This window comes from Lepisosteus platostomus, chromosome 20, assembly GCF_059453375.1.
Source record: "Lepisosteus platostomus isolate fLepPlt1 chromosome 20, fLepPlt1.hap1, whole genome shotgun sequence".
NCBI classification, from domain to species: Eukaryota; Metazoa; Chordata; class Actinopteri; order Semionotiformes; family Lepisosteidae; genus Lepisosteus; species Lepisosteus platostomus.
Window position 1 is genome coordinate 1,462,902 of NC_142630.1, and position 14,954 is coordinate 1,477,855.

General features: G+C 44.2%; 2 protein-coding genes and 1 long non-coding RNA gene across 4 annotated transcripts; 1 reads left to right on the forward strand and 2 right to left on the reverse strand.

Moving 5' to 3' along the window:
* Positions 1–4,931, reverse strand: mthfsd (methenyltetrahydrofolate synthetase domain containing). Of its 2 annotated transcripts, none has more exons than XM_088613742.1 (8): positions 4,791–4,931; positions 4,534–4,637; positions 4,086–4,199; positions 3,412–3,525; positions 2,741–2,831; positions 2,365–2,477; positions 1,849–1,974; positions 1–1,629 (listed from the first exon to the last, which is right to left on the reverse strand). In XM_088613742.1, the coding sequence occupies exons 1-8, from the start codon at positions 4,816–4,818 to the stop codon at positions 517–519; spliced, it is 1,803 nt and encodes a 600-aa protein (XP_088469868.1). In that variant the 5' UTR covers positions 4,819–4,931; the 3' UTR covers positions 1–516. The 2 variants fall into 2 exon arrangements, with proteins under 2 accessions (XP_088469868.1, XP_088469869.1); XM_088613743.1 differs by lacking the exon at positions 4,086–4,199 and adding an exon at positions 4,237–4,350.
* Positions 4,242–5,779, forward strand: LOC148644207 (uncharacterized). Its single transcript, XR_015928660.1, has 2 exons — positions 4,242–4,380; positions 4,715–5,779. It is a non-coding gene; the product is annotated as an uncharacterized LOC148644207 (long non-coding RNA).
* Positions 5,780–6,179: 400 nt separating this feature from the next.
* Positions 6,180–13,691, reverse strand: drc4 (dynein regulatory complex subunit 4). The gene is made up of 11 exons (XM_088613744.1): positions 13,563–13,691; positions 13,057–13,155; positions 12,342–12,539; positions 11,095–11,301; positions 10,897–10,951; positions 9,990–10,195; positions 9,337–9,504; positions 8,269–8,355; positions 7,621–7,830; positions 7,296–7,361; positions 6,180–6,799 (listed from the first exon to the last, which is right to left on the reverse strand). Exons 1-11 carry the CDS (start codon positions 13,563–13,565, stop codon positions 6,650–6,652), a joined length of 1,449 nt encoding a protein of 482 aa, XP_088469870.1. The 5' UTR covers positions 13,566–13,691; the 3' UTR covers positions 6,180–6,649.
* Between the last annotated feature and the right edge of the window lie 1,263 nt (positions 13,692–14,954).

The following is a 14,954-nucleotide window of genomic DNA, read 5'->3' on the forward strand; positions in this document are numbered from 1 at the left end:
TTCAATTCAACTTAAGTTTATTTTTTACTGCGCCCAAGAATGCTTTCATGTCTTAAAACATTCTGTCAAACGTAACAAGTTTTACCAATAACTACAATAATGAAAAGACTTCCCCATCTGCTTGTCCTAAGTCACGTTCTGTTTTAAACTGGTATGTGCTAGATGGTAACTAGCGATAGAGCTATTCCGATTACAATATTCACTCCAAGTAATCAAAAACACAGTTGCTGTAATATGGTACGGCCTCAACACAGTTCAACATGCTCTGGTTGTGCAGATCTACCTTCATCACCCAGAAATTCGATTATTCCATTTCGTCCTCCACAACATCAAAGATAAACGTCATCCTGTTCCAGTTCAACATTGCATGATACGGTGGTGTTAACGAAAGTTAAGCAAGGAAAAACCCTAATGAAAACCTCCTGGAAAAGGAAGGGTTCTCTGAAAAACAAATAAGCTCTTCACACTGTACATCCTGACTGCCATCCCTCCTGCACTGCTGAAAAAACCCTGCATTCATGGAAGACCCTGGATTTCAGCACCACCTTCAGTGCTTGTTGTTCTGGGTCGTCTGAGAACTTGGCCTGTTCTCCAGCTGTTTCTCTGACTCGCTGCCAGTTCAGCGCGGATGCTGTTCCCGTTTATACAAAACCCCTGCAGAACAGCCAGAACTCTCTCTGCGGTCTGCTGGTCGCTGTAATCCAGGAAGGCCCTGCGCTGTGCTCCCTGCCAGTTCAGACGTACAGGCACGGCGCCGCGCTCCCTCAGGGCGCTCTTCAGCTCTCTCACTCGCAGGCTGGGAGGAAGGCTGCCAATGTAAATGGTGGAGGTCCTATCCTGCCCGGGGTTTTTCACCTTGGAGTCCGAATCCCTGCCTCTGTCCCTCGGCCCTGGAGCGGTGTCTCTGTCCCCCGGCCCTGGAGCGGTGTCTCTGTCCCCCGGCCCTGGAGCGGAGTCTCTGTCCCCCGGCCCTGGAGCGGAGTCTCTGTCCCCCGGCCCTGGAGCGGAGTCCCTGTCCCTCGGCCCTGGAGCGGAGTCCCTGTCCCTCGGCCCTGGAGCGGAGTCTCTGTCCCCCGGCCCTGGAGCGGAGTCTCTGTCCCCCGGCCCTGGAGCGGAGTCCCTGTCCCTCGGCCCTGGAGCGGAGTCTCTGTCCCCCGGCCCTGGAGCGGAGTCTCTGTCCCTCGGCCCAGGAGCGGAGTCCCTGTCCCTCGGCCCTGGAGCGGAGTCCCTGTCCCCCGGCCCTGGAGCGGAGTCTCTGTCCCCCGGCCCTGGAGCGGAGTCTCTGTCCCTCGGCCCTGGAGCGGAGTCTCTGTCCCTCGGCCCTGGAGCGGAGTCTCTGTCCCTCGGCCCTGGAGCGGAGTCCCTGTCCCTCGGCCCTGGAGCGGAGTCTCTGTCCCTCGGCCCTGGAGCGGTGTCTCTGTCCCCCGGCCCTGGAGCGGAGTCCCTGTCCCTCGGCCCTGGAGCGGAGTCTCTGCCCTCAGAGCTGTGGGTGAGGACACCAGATGGCCTCTCCCCTAAGGCAGCAGTCCCGGAAAGCATCTTCTTCAGTGTCACATCTTTCCCTGCCTTCTGTTCCATGTAGCGGAGTTTCTTCAGGATCGGTATCTTATCCAACATGTCCGAATCCAGCTGGAGGAGGACAAAAAGCCCATAGCATAGCATAGCATAGCATAGAGGAAGACTCCCCCACTGAGCTACTGGGAAAGATGGGTTCAGGGTCACATGGGTGATTTCCATAAAAAAATAAACAACCTGACATCAGCATTTGCGACAATGCACACAAGGAAAAGGACACTTCTTCCTCAGTACTGAAGTCATTATTCTTAAAGAAATATAAACAAACTGTACCTTAGCCCAAAAAATTCCTTGTGGTTTGGGCCGAGAGCAACCTGTTTTGATCACGCGGCTCGGAGTGAGGATGTAGTCCACAGTAAGGTCGTGGCCTTCCACCAGCTCCTCGGGAAGATCAACAACCTGCAACACACATCAACAAGCACATTTGGAAACACTCGGTTAACCACTGGCCTTGTAAAACACTCGAAGACATTATGGCTGACTGAATTGTTTATGTCACCAACAAGTGTTTTTTTTACATCCTTTTGAAATCTCTACTTTTTTTATGAGCTCTAACACCACAACTCTTAAATAATCCTTACTCCACAGGAACTAACACAAACTGAGGAAAAGGTAACCAGAGAAGTAAGGATATATTACTGATTCTATTGCTAAGAGTTGAAAAGTATTTACAGAGCTGTCAAACAGACTACTGATTTTGACAGTGTCCAGATTGAAAATCAAATGGACAACAAGGTGAGGAATTACTCCTCTACAGGTCCACATGTCTGTGAAGAATTCAGTACTAACCTGACAGTCATGGACAACAGTAACGATGATTGTAGAATCATTAACTGCTCCCATTGAAACCATCATGGCGTATTCCATATCGGCAAACCCTTCTCCTTTCCCAATACGATACCCTGGATAAAAAAGATGAGGAGCTCAGAGGCTGCAGGCAAGGAACATCTCTGTAGGTAGTAATGTCTGAGGACAGAAAAAGTCCACTGGGAACCTAAAACAAACATGTGGGTCACAACTCAACAGACAAAAATATTTTGCTGACAACGTAGCAGAAGGTAGTAACTTCATTCCAAAAAAAAGGGCCTACAGGGGGTGGCATGGGACACGACTGTTAACATAGCGTACTGACTTTGAGTCTAGCAGTAATTCAAATCTAACTGACCTTTCTCAGATACTGCTACAGACCCCACCACCACCAAGTCCACATGTACTTTAGCATCCAGACCAACAGGCACACTGTACTGCTTCACACCCTGCAAAACAAAGAGTGGCAAGCAGTCAAGTTACAGGCACAGACACTGGCCATTGCAAACCACCAGAAAGAGAGCTGGCTCGAGACAGCCAAACGGAAACGACTGTCAGAGGACATCATTTTTAATATCACATGAAGTCAGTCAGCACATATGCTATAATTACTCATTGTTCAGCTGATGCCAATTGCACAATGGCTTTTATTATTTTTTAAAAAAGCACCGAACTACAAAGTGCAAGAACTGCTTAATATAGAGAGTAGGAACAAAAAGATTACAAAATTAAAAACATTTCAAAACGTACAAACCTGGGAGTCCATTCAGTTATTAAAGATCACTGTCTTCATTGCAGCATGAAGCAGAGTTTTGAAAGACTCTACCATACTGGTCTTCATAAAATGGCTTTTTGCTGCACTGCAGTCTTCTTCTATCATGCCTTTTACCTGTGTTAGCTGTGTGAAAGTCACCGAGACACTACATGGAAATGAGTGTGGGATCTTCCCTGCCCTGCTTATGTGACACGGGACAGGTGCAGGAACGCCGAGCCCATCGGACACAGGAGAAACATGCAGGCAGAGGTCACCTGGGAAGTGGAGCAGATGCGGAGGTCTTCTTTGGTGGCTCTTTGGGGAGGAACAATCCTATTGAACAGCCCAGTCCTGAGGCGTGGGGTGGGGACCAGCAAGGTTTTGCCTGCCTGAAATAAAAAGGCACTTTGTTGTGGTCAGAGTCAAAACCCTTTCCTTCTAGGCCAGGGGTGTCGCCCACAAGAACCTGTTCTATGCTAAGCTCCGCCAGGAGGAGCAACAGCTTCACTGATAAATACACGTCCATTTCAAATCATTTCATCCACAGTGTCCAGATGTCCCCAAGGATACCTCTACTCTACCTGAACTCACATCAATCATAAACACAGGACAGAATTCAGACAGCAATTGCCACAGTTACTCTCATACAATGCCACGACTGGCTAGTGCTGTTACAGATTTAACTTCTCGAAAGTGACGCCTGCGCTTGCCCTCACTTTAAAAAAAAAATGTCAACATACAGAATTCTTTCAAGAGATTAAAAAATACTGTACAGAATGATGAGGAAGAGACCGGATGATGTGTACCAATATGAGCAGCACCATGATGGGGATCTGTAGAACACAAGGTTATATTCGACTTGCCTGGCACGGATGTTAAGGTTAAGAAAACAGTGCTAAGCATTCTCTGTGTCCAGTTTCCCCCTCGATCCTCCTCAACAGTAGGTTACCTGCAGGACAGCGAGACGAGCTCCCTCTAGTGGCTTATCGGGGTCCACCTTAACTTCGCTCGCATGCTGGAGGACCCCCAGACTTGCGAGCTGGTCGCAGGAGCGGTAGGCCCCCTGGAGCAGACAGAGACAGCGATGAAACGGGACTTACGTCCAGGGTAATAAAGCGAGCTTGCTCCTGGGGTTTGTCTGGGTTGACTTTGATCACCCTGCCGGCCCTGAACTCCTGCAAGCCGGACAGCCTGTGTCCAGCGTGGGCGGCGCCCTGTCCGAGTGAGAAACAGACGCAGGACCGGTGAGATGTTTGCTCGGTACCTTGCGGCCATCAAAACACACTTGAAAACTGAACCCATACTTTAGAAAATTTAAATATTTGAAAGCATTTGCTCTATAACTCTTTTGGTGCCATATCTGATGCATAACACTAAATAACGTCGTGTAACACTACCTTAAAGTTGGGGATCCTGTGATGAACCGGTCGTGGAAAGTTAGCTAAATTATTGGCTTCTATGTAATCCCACACCTTCTGCCGAATATCCCATTTCGTAACGCCTAAAGTAGACAGAAAAAAACATAAGAAATTATGTTCCGTGTATGTAAGTTTTGCGACGTGTACAATGTACTTTCAGAGTATATCGATGTGGAAGGAGTTAAACGGTGTCAGTACTGTACTGCCCGAAGACCTCAACTTGATCAAAGAAATACCAGGTTTTAACTGGACAGCAGGATCCATTCTTCGTTCAGCTTTGCTTTTCTTACTGCCTCTGGAAACCGGCTACACCTATGCAGGTATCGGGTCTGGACAACGAGAGCCCAGGACCGCTCGGGTCTGTTGTGGGGTCACACTGAACCGCAGCCCGACCCCCCACAAGCGCTACGGCGGCCCACGAAAGACAAACTGCTCGCCGGCGACAACGCGCCTGCGCGGCTTTCCGCAATCGGGGTGCCTGTCTCGACTTCACAGTGTGTACACTATATCGCAGTACATTGGTGCTTCAGACAAACCACCCGAGTGTTAGATCACATTTAATAAACAACTACTTAGAGGGATGTATGCGTTTTTAGCTTCAAGTGAAATGAAACATGACGCCATCATATCCATTCAATAGTGTTTCATCATGTAAGAATGTGTAAAGCAATGCTATTTAATTTCAGTACTACATAAATGTCAACTGAGCACTAATTGTTAGATCCAAAAGGTTTGGACACATTTGCCTCAGTCTGTCTGCAAGCTCCTCCAGCATGTATTGTTCTAAACCACAAGGATATGAAGACCTTGCAAACAGCCACTGAGCTCAATACTTCGTTCAAGTGATAAGTAATATCTACATCATATACAGTACAGGAGCCCACTGACCCCAGATCCTTTCTTGACTGGGAGGTATGAGGCATGACCGTGTAGAGGCCTATGTGAAAGAGTCTCCAGCACAGTAAAGTAACCAGAAGAAGGCAGACTGTCTCTGTGAAGGAGTGGGAACTGTTCATGTGAATGAGATCTGAAGAGGTGTGAAGAGGCCACATTTGAATTGAGAAAATGGGTCTGTCTGTGTTCTTCTAAGTGTGAAAATGTTCCTCTTTGTTGTACTGTCTTGTGTTTATTAGGTACAGGAAGAAAATGTTCTTTCCAATTTATGGTCATTTTAAGATTTTTCCTGAGTACTTTCTTTTATTGTAGAAGAACTGTTCCAACTTTCTGTTGCTGAATTTCTCTCTCATTCAGATGCATTCTCATTTGTGATCTGGTGTTTAAAAACCATTTACCAGTGAAGTTAAGTCTTTAACTTCGTTGTTCATACTTCTTTACAGTTGAAATTTAGGTATCTAGTTGTGTTCATGAATCTGCTTTAACATCAGCTCCAGCACACCTTCCACATCAAAGTTTGGTTCACATTACATTGAAACAGAAATAATCTGCTTGTAAGTGAAGCCACCTCTGGATACTGATAAAACTGAGTAACGAGTAAATATGTGTGTCACTATAATTAATTTTGCTACACACTGTTAACAAGGAACTACTGGAAATTCATGAATGTAGCAAAACCATTCTGGTATGAAAAAATGTTGTTTTTAAATAATGAAGAACAGAAAACTTAATTGAGTTCAAGAGGTTCCTTGACTATGCAATAACAGTTTCAGATGTTTCAGAAATAAAACTAATTAACGTGTGTGGGAATTCACAAGCACACTATCCTCTTAAAGAAAAATCTCATCTTTCAGTCGGTTTTGCTTCAGAACACAGGTTTAAACTGAATCCATATAAGCCTTCAGGTATTAAAACCATCTCAGCAAAAGAGGATTTAAAATGAGCTGAATCTGAAAAAGAAAACATTTTTGTTTCAGATAAATATATTCTTCATTTTCTGATAACAGATAGCATGATAATATGAATACTGAAAAGTATAAAATGAGGGCCATTGGTTGGTTTCTCATAAAAACTTTGCCTCTAGAGAGTGGATCAAAGGCTATAGTTTTACAAAGCAAGGCTGCAGCGATATTCAAGATTCAAGAAGAAACTTAGACGTCCTCTGTTTTATCAATGTCCAGCAACATCTCTGACAGTTTTTTTATGTTGGGGAAGAAACCAGTCCTGCTGGCCCCTTCCCAAGAGTCTGTCCTGCCACTGTGCTCTCCAGCGGTTTGAATCCCAGCTCATCCACTGGAATCCCAAAAGCATGCAGCTTAGCTTCATATGTCCGCAGCAAATCATTGTGAGCCTAAAATTTTTTAAAAACACAAACGTAAGGTACTGTACTTCATTGTACATTCATTCTCAAAACAAATAACTGTGGAGTGATGATCTAAGTTCTCAAAATCTGTTAAAACTCCCATTGCTACAGTATATAGCCCGAAAAGCTAAAAGGAATACATTCCAGAGCACCCTTTTCCCAGAATCATATCTATATCATCATATACCTACATGCAGCACAGGTATAAATGAAGCACAGTATAAGTGAAACAATCAGAATTCTTTGGCTGTTATAATTCATAATTATCAACAGTTTAATAACTATAAACTATACTTTTTCAGAAGAAATCAAATATACAAGATTTGTAAAATTATAATGCATGTGAACAGAACACTTAGAATTCAAGGAAATAGTTGAGTTTTCTAAGTAGGTACCTCAAAATGAATTCTTTTGAATTCTTTAAAATTAAGCCATTTTTTAATGTATTTATCCCATTACCCCTAAAAGATATGACCATTCCTACCTTACAAACTCTAGCCAGCTCATACTGTAAATCTTTAATAGCAACATTCTTGGAGTCCAAAACATCCTTTAAAAGAAAAAAAAAACATTTCAGATAATATCTTTCTTCTACATCTTCACAAAATAGGCAAACTGTGCTCAGTGGCTGCTCAGACAAGTGATGTCTACAGTAGATCACAGACATGCTCAGTTGACACCCCAGGTAGGGTTAGGGTTAGCATTCACACACTATTTACACAATTTTCAGGCTCAGCGCTGGATTTTGGGGCCCAAATCAGGTTACGGACGGGTTTTCAAGGGGGGGGGGGGGGGGTTTAAGAGCATACCTCCAGTTTGCGTGTTACAATGGTCAGTGCTGTTGGGTCGAGGTTGGATGCAGAAAGGACCTCATTCAGCTGAGCCTCCTTCTTCTCCAGTGTTTCGGTGAGAGCACTGAGCTTTCTTTCCAACAGGAGGTTCTTGAAGCCACTCTTCTGTTGGACCTCCTGAATAGCTTTCACAAACTTCTGGTACAGCTCATCTCGCTCAGCCTGAGCCTGGATGCACCGAGAACAATGATGAGACAGAAGCACAGTCTACAGAACAGTCATGCAACAATCTCAATCCAGCAATCTGGTGTCCTGTGGTGTCCTGTCCAGGGTGTGTGTGTGTCTGTGTGTGCCCTGCGATGGACTGGTGTCCTGTCCAGGGTGTGTGTGTGTCTGTGTGTGCCCTGCGATGGACTGGTGTCCTGTCCAGGGTGTACCCCCGCTTGCTGAGATAGACTCCGGCTCCACCGTGACCCTGAACTGGACAAAGCGGGTAGAAGACAGATGGATGGACAGTGAAATTCTGCTCAGAGTGTACAACACAGAACAATCCACTGATCCGCCAATGATTCCAGACTGCGTTTATGTTGTATAAAAAGAGGAATGAGGAAAGGTTTATACTTCCAGGTGAAGGAGTGTTGATTTTATGAACTGTAACTGTGTTACCTTGCTGAACCGCTGTTCCAGTACTTCATGCTCCCATTTCAAGTCTTTCATTTCCTTGTCTGCCACCTTCAAACGCGCCTTGGCCCCCTGACAAAAAATAACATTATTAACCTTATGTTAACATTGTTAACATTATTAACCCTGACTATTTTATTTGTCTATTTGTTTTTACAAAGAAGAGATACTTTTTAAAAGTTAATGCGTTCTCTACATGCAATAGACTTCAAAAAAGAATGAACAGAAAATCATCTAAGGTCTGAACAAATAACCCATGGTTAGAAAAATAGTCACATCGTGTTAGTTCCCTGAAAAACACCATCCTTACTGCATTAGTGCTGAAAGGGTGAACTGTATCCTTTAGGTAAATATATTTACAAGGCCTTGTAAACATTTTAACAGAACAAGCAGTGTCACGTTTATACCACTACAAATACAGTTTCAAAAAGTTCAATTGCACTTTATTATTCCAAACTGTAATAATCAAACTCAATTCTGTTATTTTGAAGGTTGAATATGGACAAAACCTAAAAATAAATATAAAATTATACTTGCACAAGTCTTCAACCACCCTACACCAGTACTTCATAGACACACCATTTTTGAATAGGTGTCTACCAACTTAACACAGTGGTTAAATTTCCCATGTTTAGTGGTCTGTTCATTGCCGTGCTAAAATGATGAAGGTTTGATGAAGGTTTTGAGCCAACCAGGTTTCCCTCTAGAGTTCACTTGGCATTTGCCAAGCTGCCAGGCCCGGCTGATGAGAAGTGTCCTCATGGCAGCGTGCAGCTAGCCGGGACACAGCTGATCATGTGTTGTGCTGGGCTTGTACCTAGACTCAACGCTTTAAATTTAGACCAAAACATTTCATCGTTACCTTCTGACCCTTCTGCCACATGTTTTCTGTATCATTCAAGTGCTTTGTCATAAACACTGCAACTGCTTCTTTCTTACCTCTCTCCTGCATAGGCCAGTGGGGACAAAGACATTGTCGAGATCTAATCACACCCACCTCAGACACAGACTCAAACTCTGCAGAAATTTGGATGGTTTGTATGAGACACATACCGCTAGGGAAACCTTATCCTTCTCATAATTGGCCAGCTGCTTCTGGAGCTCAGCCACCTCCTCCTTCGCCCTTTGCAGGGGCTCTGTGAGTCTCTTGTTCTGGAGCAGCACCTCCGCCATCTCCTTCTCCATTCGCTCCTCCTTGCGCTTCATCTCCTCCACCTGCTCCTGCACGCAAGACAGACATTCGAGAATCAACCCCCGCAGGCTCCTGCTGAGGAATGTCCTGCCGGGGTCACTGCGACACAATCAGGACATTGACGGGGCCGAGGGTACAAGATCAATGCAAAGTTTGCACAAGCCTGAAAATGAGGGGGACCGAAGCATTGGTCAAAGGCAAAGGAGGTCCTGTATCCCTCCAGACACAGACTAGAGTTCACGAAGAGCTATCAGAAATGTAAAAATTAAATCAAAGCTGAAACGAAATAGTGTTTTTGTTGTTATTATTATTAACTGTCATTCCTAAAAGTGGAAGTAAAGCTACAAATGTTTTAATATGAGCACCGAAGATTTCCAAAAACCTGAAGTATTTTGGCTTACAAATGGGATTCAAACTGTCCTCCACCTCAGTGTGTTTCACAGCACAAGGACAAGAGATCTCAGCCGGTCGGGAGCCTGGCCGCGAGAGGCACTTTGTGCTCCTCATTCCTTACTTTCAGCGAGTTGATCAGGGCCAGGTTGTTGAGGGTGATGTCGTTGTAGTAATTCTTGATGTCGCTGAAAGCCTTCTCGTGGTTCTTCATCAGCGTGTTGATCTGGCTGTTCTTCCTCTCCTCAATCTCGTGGATCTCCGTCTTCCGCCTGAGCTCCAGCTCCTCCCGCAACACCTGCATCTTCTTCTCATACTTTGCTTCTATTTCTGCTCAACGGGAAGTAAAGGAAAAAGGGCCTTTAAGAGGGATTATTAAACAATTAATATGAAGCAATTAATCAATTAATAAAGCAATTAAAAAATAAAACTTAATTCATATTTATTTTAGTTAAAACCAAAAGGAACATTCACATATTTTGAAAGTACCCATCACAGACATCTAACTAGCAAGTTATCGGTTTGCCATACACAGAATATTAAATGAATATTAAAGAATTTTAGACTATGTATCAAGGGAAAAAATAATGAAGGCAACATCTACATTCGAAGCACATAAGCTATTTCTTTAACCATCCATCCATTTTCACTCTGCTTTTCCTGACGAGGGTTGTAAACTCCAGCAAAGAGTATTTTATTTTGTTTTTCATTCAAGATGCAGAGAATGGCAAACAATGACATTCTCATTTATCATCTAATGAAATACATTAGTCAGAGACAATGAATTCAGAGCTGTCTCTGTCTCGTGTTTCAGCACAAAGGCAGTAAGTCTCTGTCCAACAGTGAATATGAAAACACACAGCAATATTCTGACTGTTACTGATCTACATCACTAGGTGGAGCTATACATCAAGACTACAAGCGAAACAGTAAAATACAAATACACAAACACAAATCCCAGTTTATTACTCATATCTATTGGCCTCTTAACTTGTAGAAGGGAAATGGCATTATTGAAAAGGAAGTTGTACCTCGCACTTGTCTTTCAAAATCATTCCTCAGTTTGGAAATTTCTTCATCGTGTTTCTGTTCAGGTTGTAAGTGGAGAAAAAAGCTTAAATTAAGACTCGATCTTCCAGTTAAACACAGAGGACAATTAAAATGAAATATATATACAAACATATATATGATATATATTTTTAAATACATTTAAAAAAATGTCCACATACCAGTTTCAAGCTCTTGACCAAATTCTCATTGGCGAGTTCCTGCTCTTTTATATCCACCTTGAGCGTGCGCATACCCTTCCGCAGCGCGTCCTCCTTCTCGCTCTGCTCCTTCTGCATCAGCTTCGCAGAGATGACCCCTTCCGCCTTCAGCTCGGAGGTGCTGTTCTGATGTTCGTACAGCAGGTGCTTCACCTTCTGTTTGTACACCTGCCGAAACAATCCACAATATTCTGCAGCAGCACAAAAAGGACTACTATCAATGCAAACGAGTTCTGAAACAATAACCACATGAAAAGTAATCAGAGTGAAATTATATTAATTACTCCCCTGGGGATGAATGAAGTATTTTTTAACTGAATTATTGTTATTAATTATTCAGGTAACCTATTGTTTTTTTACAGGCACCCACCATTCTCTTCAATGTTAAGGAAAATTGTAAGGTTATTATGATTGCATCTTGAAGTCATCAGGGCTATAATACACTCTGAGCATTTTGCTTAGAGACATAGATGTTCATAAAAAAAGAAAATCATTTGATGCACAATGTAAAATTTCAGCAATGATTTTGGATTGGAAGCCCTCTTCTAGGCCTTTATGGACTATGACAGAAACTGGGCACAAATAACGATCCTCACAGAAAACCGAGGCCAACAATCATACCAGTGATACTCTGTAAACCTTCATAAAACGACAAATCTGCCCTTAGTGGACGACATGTAACCACTAAAAGCCCTCAACACTCTTTACCAGCTCTATTTCATCCCATTATGAAGTGCACTCCTTGGTTGAGGGAGCTCAGGGCTCAAGGGAACGTCCCACGCAGGCTGAAGGACCAGAACCCTTCTCGGGGAGACCTGACCCAGGTGTTCAAACTCAGCACAGGTTTGATGCCCTTAACCCAGCGACCGTCTTCAGATAGAGCACCGATACATGAACCAGAGGAAACGGACGGAAGCGCATTTAGAAATGAGAACAGGAGCCCCTTCTTTACCCAAAGAGTGGTGGGAGTGTGAAACAAGCTGCCCGGCCACGTTGTTGAAGCCGATGCTCCGGCTTCTTTCAAGAAACAGCTGGATGAGACCCTGGGATCAATTAGCTACTGACTACCAAACAGACCAGATGGGCTGAAAGACCTCCTCTCAGTTGTCCTTTCTTACAGTATGTTCTTACCTTAAGTCATGTTTGTTCAATATTGGTAGGGGAAAAAAAATATTAGCAAGCCAAACAGAGCAGACAGCCCTCCTAACCTTGATTTCTACTTGGTGCCGCTCCTCGGAGTCCTCCATCTCCCGGTCCTTGTTCCTCAGCTCCGCCTTCTTCTCCTCCAGCTGGCGCTTGGTGATGTCCCAGAAGGTGTGGATCTTGTCCCTCTCCAGCTGGAAGTAGTTGCGCTCCTCCCTCTCCCGGTCCAGCTCCTCTCGCAGGCGGACAATGTGCTCCTCCAGCTGCACACAAGTAGCCACAGACTTCGAGGTGAGCCGAGCCTTGGGGCTGGAAACAGAGCGAGTGGACGCTTGCACAGGTGTAGCAGAGCCCGCTCGCCTCACGCCTGCGCAGGTGCGCCAGAGCCCGCCTCACGCCTGCGCAGCTGCGCCAGAGCCCGCCTCACGCCTGCGCAGGTGCGCCAGAGCCCGCCTCACGCCTGCGCAGGTGCGCCAGTGACAGGGAACGTGCTTCTCAGACTCTGCCAGGGACAAAATCTTGGACTCTCCTCAAATGCAAAGTCAAAACTCACCTTTTTACCACTGTCTGTGTCTGCCCGACACTGTCTGTCTGTCTTTACACACGTGTTTATGGTCGTTTATTTTTTTCTTTATTATTATTTAGTATGATTATTTATTATATTACTTTCTATACAATGTTTTATTTGGCAATTTAATGTCACATGTGCCTTTCTTTTAAACATTCTGAAACATAATACAACACGTCGCGACAGCGCACGAGTATATCGCCACAGCTCACCTGCTCCTTGGACATTTCCTCCGTGGAAATCCCGTCCACCACAGTGGGGCTCTTCCCCTTGGCCGACCCCTTCTTCCCTCCTTTCTTCTTCTTGGGGGGCTGGGAATAAGAGACGCGCTTCAGCCTTTTAAAACCTCCTATCAGATTTACTACTGAGTCCTCAGAACTCAAGATCAACAGCAGCAGCGTCCACAACACCACACACACACCACACAACACAATACACACAACACAACACACACCCCACAGAGCAAAACACAAAATACACACAGCACACACACACAACACACAATACACACACAGTAGCACGACGTCACGTCTGTCCAAAAGCTGAGTTGTTTAACAAAAGCATCTTAAACTATTCGACTGCATTATTACGCATAAAATCAATTCACTTGGACGCTTAGTTTTCACAGCCACGATCGTCAACCCCAAGGTGATCCTCATAAATCATGTTTCCAAAGCTACCGTAAGTAAAAATAAAAGTAAAATACATGCAGACTTACCATTTTCAAGAAACTATTGATTCTGAGTAAAAGGCAGGGGTGAAAATATTTTGCTGTTCTAGCAGAGCTGCTGTCGCGATTTGCAGCATCGGCCTACAGAGCAACACAGCGGTCTCCTGGCAACGGCCGTGCTCTCGCGAGAAGGACACGGAGCAGGAAACGCGCGTTTCCTGGCAACGCCAATAAACAAAATATGGAGATGAAATCGATTTGCATACAGTACATGTGACTGAAGGACAAGTACTGTAGTCGTCTCCACTGTACCTCGTTAAAGGTTTGTTATGCGAATCAACACAAATAAATTCAGCATTTTTATGCTGGCACAAAAATGAGGAATGTTGTCTGCTGCAGACAACAGATAAGACACGTTTAGAAGACATGATTCGTTCAAATAGGTCTGTTTTAGTAATAGATGATGAAGTGAGAAGACAGAAGTCTCCATTAATTTGATATTGCCGCTTAGGTACCAAGTGTGGCCTGACAAAACAGCAGGTCCCTATGAATGGAAAAAATAAAAAGTATCTGAAGTAATCTTTTTCCATTTTTACTTGATGGGATGGTGCAGTGACACAGTGGTTAGACTGTGCTGCCTTGCAGCACTGGGTCCCTGAGTTCAGCTCCTGGGGTATATATGCATGGAGCTTGTCTCGTCTCCCTGTGTTCGCATGTGTTTCCTCCAGGTGCCCTGGTTTCTTCCCCCAGTCCAAAGACACCCTTGTAGGCTAATTGGCCATGGTGTGAGTGTTAGTGTGCACTGTGACGGATTGCTGGGATAGGGTTCGGCTCCCCTCAGCCCTAAACTGAAAGATGGAAGGAAATGTGTCTTGATTAAATCCTAATTTTTCCTCTGGCTACCCATCAAAGGCATTAATCTGTGAAAGAAATGGTGCATACACAAGTACTTCTATAATCAGCAGGCTGAGAAAATTAGGACAATAGTAGGAAAGACAATGTTAACGACAGCTTGTAAATAAAGATGGCTTCAAAAGACAAGTACGTTCAAATGAAGATGAAAAACTTTTAGATATCTACAGTACGTGTACTACAGTCAACCAATGTGAAAATATTTCATGTATTTATTAAAGATAAATACATAAACATATTTATTTATCCATAATCCTGTACGAAAATAAACATCAACCTTGGCTTTCATTTTAAAGAGTAAACAGATAAAAGAGGAGATTGGGCTGCCTTAGACATCGCGTTATTAACTAAAACCACAGCAAGATAATAAAATGTAATCCCAGTGATTTCAGTGATGTAGCTGTCCTGACAGTGCCCCAGAAATCCAATGAAAATCTAATTTTGATAAGAGAAATGTCAGATATTTCCAGCTCCTCCATTCACATTTCCCAAAATGAACATATGTCCAGACTCTTTAGCCTATTTTCA

Bases quoted from the DNA above. Each gene is read 5' to 3' on its own strand.
- drc4 (XM_088613744.1), bottom strand. The intron at 8,356-9,336 runs GTATGTGTCTCA...ATTTTTTGTCAG, and splicing joins AGGATAAGGTTTCCCTAGCG to GGGGCCAAGGCGCGTTTGAA. The intron at 7,362-7,620 runs GTATGCTCTTAA...TTTCTTTTAAAG, and splicing joins TTGTAACACGCAAACTGGAG to GATGTTTTGGACTCCAAGAA.
- mthfsd (XM_088613742.1), bottom strand. From the start codon at position 4,818: ATGGATCCTGCTGTCCAGTTAAAACCTG. The intron at 3,526-4,085 runs GTAACCTACTGT...TTTTTATTTCAG, and splicing joins CTCGTCTCGCTGTCCTGCAG to GCAGGCAAAACCTTGCTGGT. The intron at 1,975-2,364 runs GTTAGTACTGAA...TGTGTGTTGCAG, and splicing joins CTGTTGTCCATGACTGTCAG to GTTGTTGATCTTCCCGAGGA.